The 16,597-nt window shown below is 42.0% G+C and overlaps 1 protein-coding gene across 1 annotated transcript; it reads right to left on the bottom strand.

Moving 5' to 3' along the window:
• Positions 1-765: 765 nt before the first annotated feature.
• Positions 766-9,479, bottom strand: sp4 (sp4 transcription factor). The gene is made up of 7 exons (XM_044335517.1): positions 8,209-9,479; positions 7,847-7,917; positions 6,501-6,866; positions 5,186-6,395; positions 4,647-4,845; positions 3,635-3,834; positions 766-3,189 (listed from the first exon to the last, which is right to left on the bottom strand). Exons 1-7 carry the CDS (start codon positions 8,213-8,215, stop codon positions 2,897-2,899), a joined length of 2,346 nt encoding a protein of 781 aa, XP_044191452.1. The 5' UTR covers positions 8,216-9,479; the 3' UTR covers positions 766-2,896.
• Between the last annotated feature and the right edge of the window lie 7,118 nt (positions 9,480-16,597).

Below are 16,597 nucleotides of genomic sequence, written 5' to 3'. Positions count from 1 at the left end.
TTTGAGAGTTCACAACATTAAACTCCATTTTAGCTTCAAAACTCTACAAAAACACCTGAGGGTGTAGATTTAGGTGTTTTTGAAGTGCTTCAAAGGAGTGACATGTCAAAGGTATGTCTGAGCTGCCTACTACGTGATGCTTTTTGTTAACTGACTGTCAGAGTGACCTGGCGATGAACTCCCTGAAGTCACACTTTGATCGTAGGTGAGTTACACTTGGCAGATTTAGTTTATTATGTACAATCAAAATACAAATAGCTGTCAAAGCAGGTGACTATCAGCAGGATGGTCACAGATTCAATACACGCAGCATCTATTTGGAGTTCATCAACAGCAGAAACTGGGAACTTGTAGCGGTAATTGTTTTCCAAAGAGCACAGATACTCCACCATCACTGCTGTCACAACACAGCTGAGCAATTACTCAGCGATATGGGGCCGGAGGAATTATAGTAACTATGTGTGTTGAGGTCAAAGTTTACCATGTGTAGAGATCATTAGGGGATCTGTTGTGTTTGTGATCACATTTTCTATCAGGCTTTGGTGCTCGTTGATACCTTCGAGGTAGAGGAGACGATGAGCATGATGCTGGGCTGAAAGTACCCCTGTGAGGCTCGCTCTCTGTTTTAGTGGAAAAGAGTGATGTGCAGCCACAGAGTGACATGACACGCCGTTACAGAGGTGAGACTGGGTGAAATATCTTGTCTCGATGTAAAACAGCTTCTCAAAACGCATAAATACCTGAGCATCAGAAGGAAAGATAAGACCGTTTTAAATCACTTTATTGTCAAGTGTTATGCAGGCAAAGCATCTTTTCTTCTTGAAGTTGGCCTTTTTCTTCTTTTTTTTATTGACATAACACGTTTGTACAAACCAGTTTTAAAAATATCAATAAACTGGAGCCTTTGAGGCTAACCTGGCAAAAACCCATTATCAAATGTCATGGAGACAAACGAACATCTTTAGAAAAAGATTTACAAATGAGATGTCACTACAAAATATCAAAGAAAAAAAAGTTGGCTGTCACACAAAATATTACCAAAAACATCTAAATTTGTTTGGTATCAACCTTTTCAACTTTAAACAATTGTAACTTTTTTGCTTTCTTCTTTCATTTATTTTCTCCAAAAAAAAAAAAAAAAGAAAAGCACACATTATGGCGCAAAGAGAAGAAGAAGAAGAAGAAGAAGAAATGAACAGCAACGGCCAGACGTAGAAAAGAAAACAGAAGCACAAAGAGTAAAGAAGAGAGAAGCAGCACTACGGCAAAAAACTGAAACATGCTGTACACAACCTCAGAATCAACGCACACAAATACAAGTCCAGCAAAAGGCAAATATTACAAATCAAGGAAAATAAATTAGCTTTACACAGTGGGGTCCTGTGTGTTAACATACTGGGAGGGGACTTTTTTTTCTATAAAATAGAAGTATTTTTTTTAATTTAAAAAGAATGTACGCACTGAACTAACACAGAGCAACACCACCAGAAAACATCTCATATCCACATAGCTAAATAGCCCGACCCACTCCCACCCACAGCTCTTACAGCCCTGTCTCTTTAACCCACTTCACCTCTCTATGCTGTGGTCTGCTCTCCATTTCACCCCCTAATAATACAAGAGAGCTGCTCTCTTTCTCCACCCACCTCCCTCCCTGTAGTTCCCTCTGTACAACAGCTTGTGTTAAGGCAATTGTGGTACATCGGTCAACGTAGCAGGTTAGAGGCGGGATGGAGAGGGGGTCATCACCAGAGCACAGAAATCGAAAAAGCAACATCAGCGACCGTGCTGCTGTCTGAACCAAACCATAGTTAGATCTACCAGATACCATCTGATGGAAATCGAACATATAAAAATGAAAAACAAACAAACTGCAGCTGTGTTGAAATCATTCTGAGGTTTTTGCAAAGTTACAGGTTTGTTCAGACAACAGCACTGCTTTCAGATGTTTTCCCCCCAATCTTGGAGCGAACTGGCTTGTTTTATTAACAGAAAACTTCCCCTGACAATGTAAACATGATTTCACTAGGATTGTCATTATAGTATTGCTTTCACCACACGAACAAAGTTGTAGAAAGCTAGATTGTTTTTCTCTATACAAACCTTTTTTTTTTTCTAATGGCCACTGCGCCTCAATAGGAATGCATTATTTATAAATCTTTTTATATGTGCTTTTTTCTACTCCTCTTTTTTTATTTTAAAGAATTATCCCCTCTCTTCTTCAATAACAGTTTATCCGTTGACTGGTCACAAAAGAATCAACACCTGAATCTGATCCGAGGACTAAACCTGAACCATGAATAAAACTCAAATTAGGTAGATCCTCTCCACGACAGCATGGGAATACAAATGCACACTCACTCAAATAGTTCATATATACGCATACACAAACACACTCACACACACCATCCCAAGACTACCTCTGCTCTGTCACTGCTCTGCAACAGTCCTGTACCATGATTGACCCTCAGCTCTGTCTGACAGGTATGAAACAGGAACACAACGTTGTGCATAGAGATAGATTCTGTTGCGATTAGAAAAATGTCTCTTGATATTGGATGGTTTTAGATTCAGCAGGTCGCCCTGTCTTGTGCTAATCTAGACACTTCTTACATTCCTTTCCCCCACTGCGCATGGAATTATTATAGATTCATTTATAAAAGCCAAACTAATCTTTCACACGCTTAGGCTAAATTTTAGTTATTATATGTGTTAGTTTGTTTTTTTTTTTAGATTGTGATGTTTATATTTTAAGGTTTCTGTTCATTTCATGATCTCATCTCTTGAGTCCCTTTTTCATGAGAGAACAACATTTTTAAAATTATGGAATATTAAAAAGAAAGGAAAAAGCAGCCACCCAAAGCCGTCCCTGCAAAGACCTCCAAAAAACAGGAAGTCAACTTTCTGCAAAGTAAGAGGAATCCGTTGCCTTTTCAAACTCCTCCTCTTCCTCCAGGTGATTAGAGGTGGTCGGGGTGGCGGGGTCAGAGTCACGTGAGAGGGTTGCCACAGCAACGATTTGAGGGGAAGCGCCCAGGCCTTCGGGGGCATCTTCCTCCATGTCATCAGTGGTGATGATTGCCACCGCGGCTCCGCCCTTCTTGTTCTGGTGGGTCTTGATGTGCTTCGAGAGGTGGTCGCTACGCATGAAGCGCTTGGAGCATTCAGGACACTCAAAACGCTTCTCTCCTAGAGGGAAGGAGACAGAAAATGACAAAAGAAGAAGAGATCCACAACCAAGGGAGGTGTTAATTATAGGGGATAACATTTTTTAAATGTATAAATATATAGACAGTATATATACTATAATATATACTTTGATTTTGAAAAATAATAATGTCCTAAAACTGGGCACTGTAGTTTTTAGCAAAAACACTGCATTTGTTGTGGACTATTTTCAGCATTTGATTTGGAGCACTAGTCGGTAATTAAGGCAGTAGGACAGTGTATATGGGATTGACTCAGTGTCCATGTACATCGTAATGAGGGAAAAAGTGCAATAATGTGTTTTTAATAGTTTTCGGACAACAATGGCCTGCTATGGCGCAGAGGAATAAGCTATATCAGACTTTGGCTACACTGAAAATACCAGGGTGACCTCGCCAGTCTACACGCCTGTATGTGTTTTTACTACCTGTGTGCGTTCTCCGGTGTCTCTGCAGCTCATCGCTCCTGGTGAACCTCTTGCCACAGAAGATCCAGTTACACACAAACGGCCTCTCACCAGTGTGCCAGCGCAGGTGGGCCCGCAGGTGGGACGTCTTGCCGTATACCTTCCCACAGCCCTCCATGTGGCAGATGTGCTGCTTCTTCTTTGTGGGGTCTCCGCTGTTCCTGCAACATACACTAGAGTCAGGTGTGTGCTGGTGTGTGTGTAGTAAATATCATGATCTGTCATTAAAGCGTTATAAACAGCACATTGTTGGTACTCATAAGCCATTTTCATGCAGAATGCTAAAATAAATTTACATTAAACGAGCTTTGCTAATTGATTGTGTTTTTTTAGGGCTCACGCTGAAGAAAGTTTATTCTAGCAAAGCTGAATATACAGTATTTGACTGGTCTCACTGTCAGTTCTGGGTGCCTCATTGCAATATGAAGTGTTGGGTGGTGACAGATCAGATCTCTCACTTTAGGACACAAGCTGCACTGTGTTTTGTCCATCTGTCAAATCAGTTGTCCCATAACGACACGACAGTGATAAATAATTTTGGGATAATCGTAAGGTTTATAAATCATGAGCTTTGGGCACACATAGCTGTAGATCCATACGGGACAAACCAAGTCAAATTCCTCTGACTTTTTCACTTAATTACTCACTGTGACAGAGCAGCTCTGGGGCCAAATTAGTACCATAGGTGGGTTAAGAGAGACAAGACTCCAGTATAGAATTACATAAACATTTTGATGCCCAAAAGCTATTTTTCTTGTGAATTACTGTATACTGCACTATGTTTATATATTTCTGCATTAACTTGCTGCCTAGTGCAGAGTTTTTAAGTAAATTGATTATGCTTGTTCAAATTTGTCTAGAAATATATTTTATTTCGATATGAAGTTTGATTTCCCTCTAACATTAGATGTTCAACCCCAGTTTCTCCTGCTGCACTTGTGCATGTTGCTCTGTCTTTCTAATGTATTCATACCTTCCTTCTCCATCCCTGCAGTTCGGACAAGAGCAGGCAACACGACGAAGCCTCTTGCTGGGCTGTCCCTCCTGGTCTGAAGAACTCTGGATGGAGCCCAGCTGATCTGGACTCATTGCTGAACCCGATGCCACGTTTCCCACAGTGACCGTCACAGGAGATGACTGAACTTTGACCCCATCCTGACCCTGTGCTTGACCTGAAAGGTAATTGAAAATGACAAACTGTGTTAACTACTCAAAAACAATAGTTGTATATAGAGAAAGCTGAAAAACATATACACAACAGCATTGAGTACAGTGTCAGACTGAGCCAGCATGACATCCTGGTACAGTTAAACACTGAATGATAAATGTACATAGTGTGCCACACAACAGGAGAAAATCATTACAGCTTAATATTTTCTCAAAATTTACAACTAATAATTCTCACATTGTCCAACCACATTGCTTTAACCACATTGTTGTTCATATTAATAAACGGTTCAGTAATGGATGAGTCACTACACATTCACACAGCTGCCCTGAGTGCACTCTTACCCTGTAGACCAGTAATGGTTAGGGGCACACCCTGCACCTGAACCCCGGTGCCGCCCAGCCCCGCGATGCTGACCGTCTGTACCCCAGATCCCGGGTTGATCTGAGCTGCGCTGAGCGTCAGGGGAGCTCCACTTAAGGAGACCAGCCCTCCACTCCCCACTGTTGTCCCACCAGCCACAGGGGCCAGTGTCAGCTGCTGTGGCACGGCCGTCCCCAGGCCGCCCTGCAGGGAGACTCCACCGGGCAGCTGCAGGGTCTGCCAGGTGATCTGCCCAGAGGGGGACAGAGTGGGAGTGCGAATAAGGACCTGGGCTGGGTTCTGGAAGGCCTGGATGGGCTGCAGGGTTTGTCCTGGGGCCAGCTGAAGGGTCTGAATGTGCTGAGGTTGCTGCTGGCCCTGAGCATGACCCTGACTCTGAGCCTGTGGCTGCAGCTGGATCTGCTGCACCAACTGGTGCCCCACCTGGCCCACGATCACCTGCTGAATGGCTCCTGCTGTGTCTGTCTGGTTCTGCAGTCCGTTGGCCTGGTTCTGGCTTTGTGAGTCTGCCTCACTGCTCTGTGCTTGGGTGTCAGCTGTTCCACCCTCAGATCCAGCAGAAACCACTTGTGTCCCATCAGATACGCTGTCACCTTCGGCTACTGCCGCTGTCGAGCCAGTTGATACTGCAGCAGGAGCCGCCCCAGACACTGCTGTTGTCACCAGCTGGTTGCCATTGGCAACAGAGAAGGTGCCATCTGCTGATTGGATAAGCTGCACAGCCCCGCCCCCTCCAACATTATTGATCACAGGCAAGGCCAGGGTCATGCCACCAAGGTTTATGGGTACTGTGGTCATAACAGGAGTCTGGGAGCCCTGCAGAGTCTGCAGCTGCAGTGGGAAAGACTGAGCAGGGCGGATCTGCAGAGGGACCGTCTGATTGGCTGTACTTGTCAGGATGGCCTGTTGGTTGGCTGGCTGGAGAATGGCCTGGGTCTGGCCTGGACTCGGGGTCTGGATGAGCTGAACATGCTCCGGCAGAGCCCCTATGGAGGCCGTCTGAGCTGGGCTAATATGGATCTGCTGTCCATCTGCAGTCTGCAGGTGAGGGATGACCTGATACTGGACCCCGCCCCCAGCATTGGGCAGGTTCTGAACCTGGATTATCTGGAACTGCTGCTGCTGCTGCTGATTGGCTGCGCTGCTGTTGGTCCCACTTACTGCCTTCACCTGCCCAACAGGAAAGGAGCAGTGATGCAGTTAGTGAAGAAACATTGACAGACAACACCAACAAACAAACAAAAAATATCGTCTCAAACCCACTGCCTCTCGCACCTCCTTCATCTTGCGTCCGCCAGGTGAGCTGTCATTAGCCAAGGTGGTGGCCACCGTCACAGCAACAGGCTGATTGGTGTTCTCCTTGGCCATAGTAGGTGCTGCTGTAATGATCTGCCAACCGTTCCCCGTGAACTGAGCTGGGACCAGTTCCAGCTGCTGGGGCACCAAGGCCTGGCCCCCAGCTGTGTCCACCACTATCTGACCCTGGAGTTGACCGGCCTGCAGCTGGATCTGACCAGGCTGGACCTGGACCTGCTGGGACTGGGCCTGGGTCTGGGCCTGGGCCCCTTCCACTCCCCCCTGCCCTCCGATCTTACTGCAGGTGGCCGCTAGCAGAGCCAACGGAGAGGGCTGAGAGGAATCCTGGAGGAGACAGGATAGGAAAGAGGGCAGAGAAGGGATAGAAGGGAGGGAAAGAGAGAGAGAGACGGTTAAACAGTAGTGACGAGGAAAGGAGGGAGAAGAGTTACAGAAACACACATAGGAAGCTCATATACACACATAAACAAGAAAGTACAGCATGCAAGTAAAAAAAAAAACTAAAGGGAAAGGATCAGCAGGTATTATCATACACACACTCATACTTACATACAAGAAGAACAATTTGAAACAAGGAAGAGAAAATGAGTGATGGGTGGGGTAAAATTTATGGTGTAGAGAAAAGAAACAAAAAGCTGAGAGAAAGAGAGAGAGCTGTCAGTGGAAGTGGGCGGTATTACAGGAAGCGAGTGGGTGGGCGTGTGAGAACCACATTTCTCTTTTCTCAGAACACTGGAGGAAAATGCCGCCTTCTCTCTCTCTCCTCCCTTTCAAAGGAACTAGGTCGCAGGCAAATTTTTAATGCTATACACCTCTCAACACTGCATGGAAACAGCCTAAATGTTGTAACAAATACAGTAGCATGCAAAATAACATAGCAGCAACGCCTGTCATACACATTTAACAACAAAAGATGCACTCAAGAATAACTGCCTGGCTGAAAATAATCTCTAACATATATACATCCTATGAAAAACAGCTGAAAATAGAAGTTCCACAGCTGCAGAACCACATACCAATACTGCATGTCTTTAAGATAAACCCATGAGTAGAATTAAATCATTTTGACTGTAATTCAAACAGACAATTCAAAAGTACAGTGGTTGAAGTGTGACAACCGTATAAACCTATTCATGAGGCTCTGGGCTGGCTTCTCAGCAGGGCTCCACAGAAGCAGGAAGTGGAATTCACCAGAGAAACGCCCCCAGAGGTGTCTGGCTGGCTGGGAGGGAGGGAGTACATTTTTGGCCTCCAGGCAAAGCAAAAAGTAATGAACTATAATGAACTCTTATTTATTTTAGTACCTGTGATCCAGAGCTCTTCCCCTTTTTAGATGCTTTCCCTCCTTCAGATCCAGATGATTCCTTCTTCGAGTCTATGATAGGAGAACAAAATGTTAGAATATGCCCCAGTTATAATATCATCATCACATGTTGTACTTCTGAATAGTGCAAAGTCCCAAAGATAAGGCACAGTCATGTAGGAACCAAGTGGTGTGAATAAAGAATTTGACAGATATAGCAAAAACAAAGATGATCAATAAAGACAGAGGAGAAACCAGTAACCTCATCATCAATATCAAAGAGGCTTGGAGCCTCCTATCTGTCAGACGGAGAGAGAGAGTGGGAAAGAGGGGTGGAGACGGAGAGGGGGGGAGGGTACCTACCACTCATAACGCATTAATATACCAAGAGGGAGAGGGTGTAGTTCACGGTAGAAGGCCGGCCGGGTACAGAGGCGGAGGACGGCCTATATGTTCGGCGCTGGGCCGTGGCGGATCTGCCCGTTTCACGAAACCACCCACCGGCCAGGAAGGGCGGTGCCAAGCGCAGGCACAATCAAGCAACCCCAAATAACGGAAATAACGGAGAACACAGTGACCGTCCCCGGCCCGTCGGCCCCCTCGCAGCCCCGTCGTATGTCTCTTTTACCGGATAGACAGTCCATAAACGAGCAAATTAGCGCTTGTCAGAATGATATCCAGAGAGAAGTTGGCAGTGTGTGACCGTAGAGGCCCACCCACTTCCATTTAAGCATCAGGACAACACCCTCTTCTCTGCTCTGCCTGTCGCCGCCGTTTCTCTCGCCGCACGACGCGGGGACACCTCGTCGCCGTCCGTCGTGCACCGAAAACAAACCGTCACCAGTGTTTGTATTTTACGCGTTTTTCCCTTTTTTTTCGTGCACAATTGATTTTTTTAAGGGGGAGATACGGGGAGATAGCTGTGGCTTTTGTGGGCGGACGCGCTCCTCCCACATATTCAGATTGGACGACGGGGCTCGGCGTGCGAGGGTCGAGATGGGAGTTGTATTTTGGTGAGGCCTCGCCTTCTCGAACTGGATTGGGCGACCCGGACAACATTTCCCATGATGCTCTGGCGCGTCGGTTGGAGCGGCGGTGGTTGGTAGTCATGTTGGTGTGAGAGCGAGAGGGAAGGGCGGTGACTTCTGTGTTGTGGGGGGTTGGGCGAACGGGAAAGGGAGGCGTGTGTGTGTGTGTGTGTGTGTGTGTGTGTGTGTGTGTGTGTGTGTGTGTGTGTGTGTTTATTTCCACTCCAGTCTGTGTACTGGTGTCACAAGATAACAGTCGTAGTTAAAAAAAAAAGGAAAGTAAACAAGGTAGCATAACCATAGAATCATTTAGTTTAATAATGGAGAGTAATTAAAAATTATGTAACTATATTGCTATTTAATAAAAAGTCTTATTTTTGCTTCTATTATAATATTTCCCTCATCAGTTCCTATTCCACCAATATCTTAAGTTTGAAGCTTATATGGTATAAAAACAGGACAACAGAGTGGTCTGCTGAGGACTCTCAGGGAATTCGCACTGATAGAGGTCTGAAATTATTAGGATACTCAATTATTCGATTAGTCAAAATATAGAAAATTAACTGCCAATAATTTTGATAATCAATTCCCTTTTTTTATTTATAGTTATTTATTAATTACAAATGCCAAATATTTGCTGCTTCCAGCCTCTTAAATTTTCTGTCTTTTATGTAATTGTAAATTAAATATCTTTTGGACTGTAGTTCAACAACAACAACAACAACAACAACAACAAAATCAATTAAAAGAAATCAGAAAAGGGAAATGAGTTTTGAGATATGCATTAGAGCTGAAGTGATTATTTAATTAATCCTGCTGATCAACAAAATTAAACAGTGACGATTTCAATAGTTGATCATTCATCTGAGTCTTTTTTTTTAAGCAAAAATGCCCCCTAAGGCTTGGGCTTGGGCTTTGGGAAGTTGTGATGGGCCATACTACTCTGTGCATTGTATATTGCACATAGTGTTCTTCAGATATTTTATTCTTTTTTTTATCTCTCCTGATATTTTATTTATTTATTTTCTTTTAATTTTATATTCTTCATTTTCTATACCTAGTGTTTCTTTGATAAATAACATTTAGAGTGGAAGGCAAGGGAAGAATTTCATTGTACAGTGAAACTTGTTTTAAATGTGCATATGACAATAAATGCTTTAACTTTGGCTTTGACTATGTTCTACTATTTTCTGATATTGTTTAGTCTAAATGGTTAAATGAAAAAAATCATGGATAGATTAATTAAAAACAGTGGATATTTGCAGCCATATGGTGGTTCTTGACACATCAACCTGTCTTAAGCTTCACAGATGATTACATATCTAAGGTTCAAACGTAGAATTAAACGTTCAATAACATAAGGAACATTTACTTTAACAAGATCAACTCTAAAATTTCAGATTTCAAAAAGCTTAATGACCTCTAAAATTTAAAACCACTCCTAGGAGAAGGAGACATCTTGCTGCTCAGTATGTATCAACATGCCACAACCTCAGGGGTGGTGAATGACCTAGACACACACACACACACACACATACACACATACATAGAATATACTGTATATATATACAAAAATACATAGATATACTATATATAATTAATATATATCAATCTTAATGTTAGGTTAATGTTATTTTGTTTCATTGACTCTTGATGCTTTGGTAATATTGTTGTTATGACATTCATACCAATAAAGCAAATTTGAATTTGAAAAAAATTTCAATTTAAAAAGTACACTTGCCAATATAAATTTATTTGGCTATAAAAATTCCAGCAGCAGATAAGATTACTGAGCAAAGGTATTTGTTGCATTATCAGCAATCACACAGAGAAGCTTCTTGTGTGCGTAACAGTCTGTAACAAAGGTCAGGCGTGAAACACTTTCCATCTCCCAAAGGGAAATTATATGTTAAATTCATCCCAGCAAACAGAGCTACATCATAGCCTTGTAGGCCCGTATGGTCCTTGGCAGAGGTTTATCTGGCTGGGTTTGTCTTGTCCTTCAGAGAAGCCCTTCCTGAGTCAGGAATGACTTTCGCCAAGTGCAGTCACAGCCTTGGTACACCAAGCAGAAAACATTATTAGCAGGCGGCCATCCGAGGATATGCCCCTGGCACACAAAGGAAATGTTTACACTCATAGGCTGTCAGCCAAGGCACTGTGTCACTAAGATGCAAATGGCCACATTTAAACTAAGTCAGGATGATATTAAAAGTTGCTCAGTTAGTACTGATGTAGATTTAAAACACTTCTTGTGATAGTTTCAGTATGTGAAAATGAGAAATTTGAGCTCCAAACTTTGGTTTCAACAGTGTAAAATGTAATTTACAAAATGGATCTTGATTGGAAAAAATATATATAATATGGTCACGTGTATATATATTTTTTACCACACTTGAAGTGTTAGTGTTATTATGTTGAGACATTTGATATCACGTCTTGATGACTTCAGCATTGACTTCACCCCATCAGTGGCCTAGAAAGAAATAACTGTGTTGAACATGGTTGTTAATACAGACCTGATGCACGTTCTGCTCACATGGTTTCTCTGTCTACTGCTAGTAGCCTGCATGTTTTCACAGATAAACACACACACACCTGGGGTGGCCCAGAAACATGCGTACACACACATGCACTGTAATTACTGCGGAAGCCAAGTGGCTTGTTCCCGCCCCTTGAGCCACTCCGCAGGGCGTTGCTAGGCAACGAGGTCTGGTCTGAAGATGGGGTGTTGTCTGTGTGTGAGTATGTAGCCTACAGTTGTGGTGATGGAAAGAGGTGTGGTAGAAGGACGACTATGGTCTGGACTATGGTAACTGTATCACACATCCAAAAGCTTATTTCCAGTATTTAGTGCTATAATACTGTATATGTTCTTGTGAGGAGTTTGCTCTTAACAGCATTAACCCTCACTAAAGTTAAAGTCATCCTTGGGTGATCATATTATTTGAGCAAAGTCACTGAGGGAACCAACAAATATAAGATCCATTTAAAAAAAAACTTGAGCAAAAGCCCAAATACAGTATCTGCAATAACTAACAAATTGATATTCCCATAATGTGAAGGAAGTGAAAATGGTTGTAATACTTGTGATTCAACTCTTGCCACTAGATAGCGCCATATACCAGGTGGCACCTCATAGTTAGTCACAGACTGTACACTCATACCTGCACCTTTCTCAGTGGTGGAAGAAGTATTCAGATCTTTTACTTGAGTTAAAGCAGCAACACAAAAATGCCAAAATACTCCATGACAAGTAGAAATTTAGAAATATTGGCACCAAAATGTACATAAAGTATCAAAAGTAAAAGTACTTGTTATGCAGAATGGCCCTTTTCAGCATGTTATTATATATTGTATATTAATGGCTTATTATTACTGATAGATTAACATGTAAACCACATTTTGATGTTGTAGTACATCAATTTTCACTACCTTACTTAATGTTAGGTAATTAAACCTGTAATAATGCATCAAACTGATCATAAGTTTTTCATATGTAAAATCTTAATCTGTAAAGTAACCAGTAACTATAGCTGTCAGTATTTCCCTCTTGAATATAGTGAAGTATTAAGTAGCACAAAATGAAAGTGCCTAAAAATTGTGCATAACTACAGTACATGACTCAGTTTCTATGACTGACGTTTCTGCATTGTCCAAAAGAAACTTACATTTACGTACATCTACGTAAGTACAAACAGTATCTATGAGGAACTAACTAATGAAACAAGAAATTTCTTCTTCCTTCTTTCATTTAGACTCTATTGAGCAAGCACAAAACTGCAGCTTTAGTGTTTCAACAAATCTGCAAGTCAAGAGTTAAGAGTGTGCACATATTTGTGAGCGCAGAACAAGTTTTGAGACGTGCAAGGCCAGAATCGAGCATTTCTAGATGTTTTCATCCCACCAGAGCAATTGTATCACTACATTTTAGCAAGCAGTAGGGTTTGCCTGCTATCTTTTAAAACTCTGTGATTCTCAGTTTTGGCAGTTTGTATCCATCACATGTAAACTCCAGTGGATTTGACTGTAAAAGTCAAGTCTTATCCTGATATACTTAAGACAAGGAGAACCAGAATTAGCTGATACAGCCAGAGAAAAATATGAACATGTGCCCATTCGAGTTGTTTTTACTTACATGTCTGCCTAAATCAAAGAGAAAAAAAAAACAGACAACCCCTCGGAGTGACAGAGCATCATTTCAGGCAGCTCTGATGGATTTGATTTATAGCTCGGAGGTGATTGCATTGTCCACCTCACTTCCAGATGTCCCATGGCTACGAAACACAACTGTGTGTTTGTGCATGTGTGTGGGTGTGCAGGAATGTAAATTTATAATGGCACATATACGTACAAGCATGTATGCATGTGTGAGTCAGAGCATGCTTGCGTGCAGTCGTGTTTTTTGCATGATATCCCCGAGGTTTCTGCACACACGTATGCGTAGGTGTGCATTTGTCACACGCGGCTGTGGCGTCAGGATGTCTCCCTTTCCTAAAGGTAAGGCTGTAAAGACAAAGAGATTTATGAGTTCTACCATGAGTTAATGTTTTGGCAGATACCTCCGCTGTTCATACCACTTGTGTGTGTGTGTGTGATAACAGACATGTTTCACATAACTCTCCTATAACGACCTACATACTGTGGATAGATAGATAGATAGATAGATAGACAGATATATAGATAGAGATCAGGTGATAACTTCCTACTGTTCCTACTACAGATACACATGTAGCTACACACACAGGAACATACAAACACAATACATGCACAGAGTCACTATAGCTGTAAATGCAGCAATACTTTTATAATTTCTCTACTTTAATACACATCTAAGTGTCTGTGACATATGAACACAGAAACCTGAGTAGATGTATCTTGGCGTGATAAAAGATTTTTTTTTTTTATTCCTGGAAACATGACACATCACATTACACTGAACTGGACCTGCATGAAGCTCTGTGAAAGTTGGCAGCGTCTCACTTTAATGATAGTTGAATGATTGATGCTTCCTGGTGTCTGGATCAAGTGGAAAACAACCGGTGTGTCTCAGTGGGCATTGTGCCAGTTCGGGGTGTGGGTGGGACATCTGTCTAAGCCACAATGAGAAAACCTCTGTCAAGGTGATTCCCCCGCCCCATGTCTGGATGGTTTATCTTTTTTAGCGCACATACTGCAGAGTGTGCCACTTGTTTTTGTTTTGGAAAGCGGTGTCCAATCTTTTTGGCTTGTGACCCCTTAAAACAGAGCAATGTTTTCTTGGGCGCACACGTCATTTTCAAGGCATTTTTTAATAACTTGTGTCTACACCTGTCCTCTTAAACAAAGGCAGAAGGCGCGATTGTCTTGAACTAGTATAAATACACTGCTAAGGATCAACAGTAGCTCATCCAAAGAGTGGTTTTTCCTGATTTTTAGAGGTTGCAGGTCGGCAACCGCTGCTCTAACAATTATGTTAAACATGGCAAAGTACTTAAAAGAAATAATATTTCTAATTTGCCAATATTAAGATTGAGTACAGTTTATGTGCCATTGTTGACAGTAAGTTGATTTGTGCGAAGCATGCTCTTATAGGGCTGTTTGAGCTAAAATCAAAGCTTATTATTATTGTTATTATTATTATTATTATTAAGTAAAATCAGCACAATACCACACAGTAAGTTGTCTCAACCCAGAAGAACACCTTGACAACAAGTGACATTTGATATGATATATTGCCTGTTGCTGCAGATTGATGGGCATCTACAAAACAATATCAAATATACCACTTCATATCACTTTTAAACAACAAAACATAGAAGTTCTTCAGAGGAACGGCTCTTACAGATCTGTGAACACTTACTCTGTGTGTCTTACAAACACAATCCATTGGAGTGAAATAATTGTTCAGTTAGTTGAATGACGGAAAATTAATCCTCAACAATTTTGAGCTGGTGTGAATATTTGCTGTCTTCCATTATAATAAGCAGACTTTCTTTGGGTTTTAAACTGCTGGTTGAATACATCAACTTGGGTTTGCCATAACTGTGACATACATTTTTAACTTTTACATTTATTCTACATACATTTATTTTACATTTATTTATTCACCCTACAATTCGTATCAGTTCACATATTTTTTCAGTTACGACATTAATATGTCACTAAGACTCCAACTCAGCGTTGCGTAAAGTCTTCTATCGTTGACATACGAGCAATGACTGATGGTGAGGTAATGGCTTTGTCAGACAGGTCGCTCCCATCTCGTCTAGTGCGGTACTTCCCTAAGTGTCTTTGTCCCTTTTCACTAGTGTGTGAGCAAATACTACATGAAGGACTTCAAATACTAACAAATTGTTTACTGCAGAGTAAACAGCTCTGTCTACAACTCTTTGTTCTCACAACAGTGAGACGGACAGCTGAACATAATTACAAGTCCTCGACTCAGAAGACACCTTCAAACATGGGGCCTGAATGACCAGAATTCGCAGAATGTGAATGTTGGTGACAACCGCAGATATTTACTATATGCTCTCAGAATACTGAAGGCATGCCTCCATTAATCTGTACTGTTGTGTGCATGTGCATGTATGTGCAAATGCATGTGCACATGTGTTGATAGAAGCAGGTCAGGTACATTCCTTCCTTCTCCCCTGCATACACATACACACACACAAATGACACCGGAGACACAACAGATACACTAAGACAGAGAAAAAGTCAACCTGCGGTCACCCACGAGAACTATGTGTGTGACCCCAGGGGTTCAAAGGTCACAGCACAGAGCTCCTGAAGACAGGAGATGAGATGCTTGAAGATGTAACATCATTACAGGAGAGATAGGAGCAACACCTTGAACTGAGAGTGAACTCCGAGTTGAACTGTGACCCCATAAACCATGAGTTAAGCTCAAGTTTTAAATATGATTGAAGATATATAATGATTGGTTCCACTTTTGGCAAACAAGGCAGTAAAACACCTATTTTCACAGAGGAATTATAAAAAAACAAATGGAAGTTGCAAAAACTAATTTTCATCAGACAGCTTTTTTTTGGGAGAGTAACAAGATTCCTGGTGATGTGTTTACTAGTTCAGGACACCGAAACCTTCCCTTCTTTGTTTATGAGAGGCTGGTTATTGAGAAATGTATTAAAAATGAGATGTGCCCTCAATTATCTCAGTTGTTTCACCGTTATAACTTCACAACTCAGATGCAGCTGAACTCTGAAAGACGCTGAATTAAGCTGAATTGAAAGACTATTAAAGAGGATGAGACCTATGCTGTGCTTTCAGACAGTGAGCAAGCATGTGTTTAAACAGTCTCTTTGAAGCTAAATGTGAAATAATTAAGTCCGCTTAGAAGTTTGCGTGGCTCTTCGGTGTGTGTGTGTGTGTGTGTGTGTTTGCGTGCATGGACCTCTTTGAAGATGGTACTCTTGTATGAGTTCAGGAAGACCTTTACAGCAGCGCTAAGTGGAGGGTGCAGCACACCATAAAGATCCAAGATAAGTGTGTAAATGTGTGTGTTTGTGTGTAGTTCAGTGCAGGACCTGACATGTCTTGCGGGCCTGGTAGAGCTGACGCCAACCACTTGTTTCTGGCTGTCTGTATATGTCCTGAATGACAGCCCAGAGGCGGTGCATGTGTGTGTGGTTAGGTGGGAAAAGAAACGTTTCATGTTTGACGGGAACCATCAATAAAACGGCAACCATGAAATCACCTCAAAACCACCTGAACCTGGTCCG

The sequence above is a fragment of the Thunnus albacares genome, chromosome 19 (genome assembly GCF_914725855.1).
Source record: "Thunnus albacares chromosome 19, fThuAlb1.1, whole genome shotgun sequence".
NCBI lineage: Eukaryota > Metazoa > Chordata > Actinopteri > Scombriformes > Scombridae > Thunnus > Thunnus albacares.
Note: the sequence above shows the minus strand (reverse complement) of the source record. Positions and strands in the feature narration are given on the sequence as shown.